At 39.8% G+C, this 4,665-nt stretch overlaps 1 protein-coding gene across 1 annotated transcript; it reads right to left on the bottom strand.

Moving 5' to 3' along the window:
- Positions 1 to 508: 508 nt before the first annotated feature.
- On the bottom strand, positions 509 to 3,848 carry LOC133376625 (protein regulator of cytokinesis 1-like). The gene is made up of 2 exons (XM_061609111.1): positions 3,814 to 3,848; positions 509 to 1,737 (listed from the first exon to the last, which is right to left on the bottom strand). The coding sequence occupies exons 1-2, from the start codon at positions 3,846 to 3,848 to the stop codon at positions 609 to 611; spliced, it is 1,164 nt and encodes a 387-aa protein (XP_061465095.1). The 3' UTR covers positions 509 to 608.
- Between the last annotated feature and the right edge of the window lie 817 nt (positions 3,849 to 4,665).

Here is a 4,665-nt window from a genome sequence, read left to right as displayed (position 1 = left end):
GCAGCTGATAGACTTATATATTCAGCTTCTATGCTTGATATAGCAACCACTCCTTGTTTTATGCTATGCCAATCTATTAACGAGCCATGATATTGTATTACAATGCCTGAGGTTGATTTCCTGCATATTTCATCTGCTGCATGGTCAGCATCAACATAGCATATTAAGTCATTATTTCCAGTAGCTGATAAACACAAACATTCATGTAGAGTACCCTTTAAATATCTGAGTAGTCTTTTAACACTATTCCAGTCCTTTTGGGCTGGTTTTTCTACTCTTCTACTCAAAACACCCACTGTATTGCATATGTCAGGTCTGTTAACTTTTGCAATGTAGAGCAATTTTCCAATAATGCTCCTATATAGCATGGGGTTATCAAAAGACATTTCCTCTTTTTCTTTTTGGAAATTTACTGTCATCAGTGTTTTGACGGGTTTGCATTCTTGCATGTTACTATCTTGCAAGAGCTGTCCAGAATGTATATATTTTTTAATACTGCTCTTTCTTCAATGAGCCTTGTATCAGCTGAAATCTTTATGGGCTCATTCATTTAAATTCTCCTTGAATGTAGAACTGAGAATCCTGCTGTTGCTGCTTTGCACAGAAAGTTATTTCTTTGTTTGAACTGGCTGTTTACCAGCAACAGCAACGTTCGCTCCTATGTTAATGCAGCTGGTTGCTTTCAGTACAGTTAGGTTAGAGGCTATCTTGCGCATCTTGCTAGGAGTTGGAGTGTTCACGGCTGCAGGTCTTTTAACAGCTCTTTTGGGAGTTGCAGATTCATTCATCCTCAATGAAAATTTAGGTTGGTCTTCTTTAACTTTGTGATGTTCCAGTTGATGGGCCATGGAGTCCAGAAACCTCTGGTTATTAATAAGGAAGCACGAGTCATTTTCCTTCTCCCAGTTTGCAATACTTTTCGTCAGTTCTTCTCCCAACTTTAACAATTTATTTTGAATCTTTGATCTTTCCCTTTCATCTTTGAGTAAGTTACCCCCTCTGTTTAGAAGTCTACTTGGATCTGTTGATTTTTTCTCCAGTTCAATAAATCGATTCCAGATTGCTTCCCATTTGTGAACACTGTCATATATATGCTTGCTTTTCTCATAAACATCTTTCATTTTCAGAAGTTCTTCATCATGTTGATTCAGCAGTACTTCTGAGAAATTGTCATTATAAAAGGCCTGAAATGTAGATCTTTGTTCATCAGCATAAAAACGTTTTTTCCAATAATTCTCAAGCTCTTGCCTGACTTTCAAAGTAATTTCTTTTAAACTCTCTTTCTTCAGCTCTTCCAGGTTAAACAACTCCTCTTCCCACATCTTTACTGCTTCAGTGATGGAACATTTGCTTGTCATTTTTGTGAGCTGCTCTTGCTTTTCTCCTGGCCATTGAAGTTGGTCCCACAAAAGTTGCACCTCTTTCACCAGATCCTCCTTGCTGGCAATCAGAAAGTCTTTCTTGGCCTGCAACTGATGAACAAGCAGTTGCAGATCCTCAAGCTTCTTCTTTGTGAGGCAAATACATTCTTCTTCATCACTTAATATATCCTTTTCCAACGTCCCATCCGGTATATGCCCCATTTCTTTATTATACCATCTGATTTCTCTCCTCAATTTAAGAAACTCTTCCAATCTTTCTTCCTTTATTTTCAAGAGCTGCTGAACATGTTCTTTCAGTTCTTCCAGCTTGAAACAACTTCCGCTGTCTTGCTCGAGTGGGCCTTTTATGTATGTGCTTTGTGCAAGCACACCCCCAGCCTTGTTTGTTAGTAGCCTTTGTTAAGCCCCCCCATCTGCTCAGTCTGCTGCGTAATCCCCCACCCCTCTTGGGGTGTTGTTTGGAGTTGGGTCTTTTACCCCCTCCCCTTAGATTGCCCCTCCCATCGTTCCTTTTGCTCCTTTCATGTCTGGCCACTTATTGTGAGGGGGGAGGTGCAAGTTGTATGGAAGGGGGGTGTCTAATTGCTTTTTTATTTATTTTGTTATATATAGAATAATTTTATTATTATTAAATAATAAAGTAATTAGAAAAATAAATACATAAACTAATATTAAAATATTTATAGATATATATGTATATATTGATTTATAGAGGTAATTCTGGGTGGTGGCATTGCAGAGATAAAGGTTTTGGATAGACCTTCGTTTATCATCTCCATATTGATTTTTATTTTATATACTTAGTTCTGTTTGTACTCCCAAATTCTTTATTTGACTTTTAAAATGCTGTATTAGATTATCTAGCTTCATATTTCTGCTCCATGTATAATGCAAAAATAAATAAATAAATAAAATGATATATGCCTATGCAATATCATCTTTACAGGGGATAATAGATATTTTACTTTAATGTGAATAAATAAAAATCCTGCCTCTCAGAATTTCTATGAGGCTTTAAAAGACTCAGAGAAAGGTAGTGTATTCCATGTAAGTTTAAAGGAAATGCTCTTTTGCCAGTTAAACTTCATCGTTCTGGCTGTCATTATGAGCCAAGACATTTATGTTATGAGGTATCAAATATTTGGAATTTTTAATCTTTGATTCATCTCAGTGAACCAGAGTTTGAAAAGGCCTACAACAGCAAAGATTCCTGGGAAACAGCCCCTCTGTGACCTCTGAGTACATATCACCCAGTAAGAATAGCTCCTTTCAAACTAGGAGGTGTTGTGCATTTCTAAGCCTTTGGAGAAGACAGGATAAACTCCTGTCAAACAAAGAAACTGTTTTACACAAGGATTATGATAATCTTAACCTTGGGGAATCATCAGGAATCTACAGCAGGGAGATCACACCTACCATCTGGGAACTTATCAGGAAATGAGTGGGTTCCCACCTTGCTGATCACATTTACTTTGGGTTTACTTTGGGGTCAGTTTAGTTAGGAAAAGGTATAAAACATGAGGAGTGAGAAGGGGAGTTCAGTTCCTCTTCTGGGGGGCTGCAACAACTGCTTTTCTTATCAACGCACGCTAGCATCTTTGGGACAATTTCAGAGCTATGGATTTGGGTGAACTTTCAAATCTGGCGCTGGTTACAAAGGGTGGAGCTTTTGCTCATTGGGCTAGATACGAAAGTCTCTCTCTCTCAGCTTTAGGCTTGCAGCAACTCTCCAGGAAAGGTATATGCAACTATCTGGGCCTTTTTCTTTCCTTTTTTCTTTCTTTCTGTGTGGATGAGCTTAATGTAAACGTGTTTATAGGGCTAGTCTCTTTGCTTTAGTCTATCCAGTGTTGCTGAATGAATGAATGAATAATAGTTAGAAAACTACTCATTGTTAACTGCAATTGTAAACTGCAATATTTTTCCTTGTTCCTTCTCTTAATAAAACCACTCTTTATTTTACTTTCAGTGTATGTGTTATTGGGTTAATCACATATCTTTGAGCACAAAGGGGTGCTCTTCATCCCAATAGAATCAACAGGTCCCAGTGGGGGGTCAATACAAGGTGGGATAGTTGGTTTATGACTCTCGGGGGGGTATTTATTACCATGACAGGATCCAGTTCCATAGCCCGCACCTCTTCCGAGATGATGGGTATAATCGCTTGGAGAGGTGATGTGATTTGTTTTAGGAAGATCTTAGGTGGGGTTTTGAGTGCTTTGTTTTCTTTGGGTAGCTGATCCCCTCTTGTGGCATGGAATTTGGGCAGGTGAGGAAGGTGGGGACAAAGTAGAAGGGGGCATGTTGTTAAAGGGAACTACCAGTGCTGAATGACTGGTGGGGATCTGGGTGTGTCCTTGTGGCACCAGCTTGCACAGAATGGTGAACACCCGTACAGCGGGGCCAGGCTGTGGAGGCTGGAAACACATACTTGGATCTGCTAGCAAGGAAGCAGTTTTCCCACATCCTTGGCTGGGGAGTCACAGTCCATTGAGTCTGACATGCCCAGGGGACTGGAGGGAATATTATTATTATTATTATTATTATTTATACCCCGCCCTTTTTCCAAACTGGAACTCAAGGCATCTTCCAGATAAAGATAAGTACATATCATTAAGAACCTATAAAAATATAAAACATGTAAACATATAAAATCAGCATTCAAACAGGATTAAACTATTAAGATGTTAAAACCAATGCAACCTAGTGTAGGAGCATACAAGTAAAACAACAACATACAGCATCCTCTTCAGTCACTACCCTTAAAACCTTCAGTTCCAAAGGCCTGCCGGAAGAAAAAAGTCTTTAGCTGTCAGCGGAAGGACTGCACAGAGGAGGCCATTCTTGCCTCCCTAGGGAGGGAGTTCCACAGCCTAGGGGCAGCCACCGAAAAGGCCCTATCTCATGTTCCCACCAGTCGCACTTGTGAAGGTGTTAGGATCGTGAGAAGGGTCTCTTCTGAAGATCTCAGGGCCTGGGCAGGTTCATATAGGGAGATACAGTCTGACAAATAGCCTGGACCTAAGCCGTATAGGGCTTTATAGGTCATAACCAGCACTTTGAATTGTGTCCGGAAACAGACTGGCAGCCAGTGGAGCTGTTGCAGCAGGGGAGTTGTATGGTCCCTGTAACCAGCCCCAGTTAACATTCTGGTTGCAGCTCGTTGCACTAACTGAATACTCCCTTTCAGTTAGGTTTATCCTAACCTGCCCGAAGCAAGTTCACTTTGGATATTTGGATGTAATTGGCTGAAGTTTAATATTTGTTATATTTTAATAAATAT

This window comes from Rhineura floridana, chromosome 1, assembly GCF_030035675.1.
Source record: "Rhineura floridana isolate rRhiFlo1 chromosome 1, rRhiFlo1.hap2, whole genome shotgun sequence".
In the NCBI taxonomy this organism is placed as follows: Eukaryota; Metazoa; Chordata; class Lepidosauria; order Squamata; family Rhineuridae; genus Rhineura; species Rhineura floridana.
This window is presented reverse-complemented; position numbering and strand designations above follow the sequence as displayed.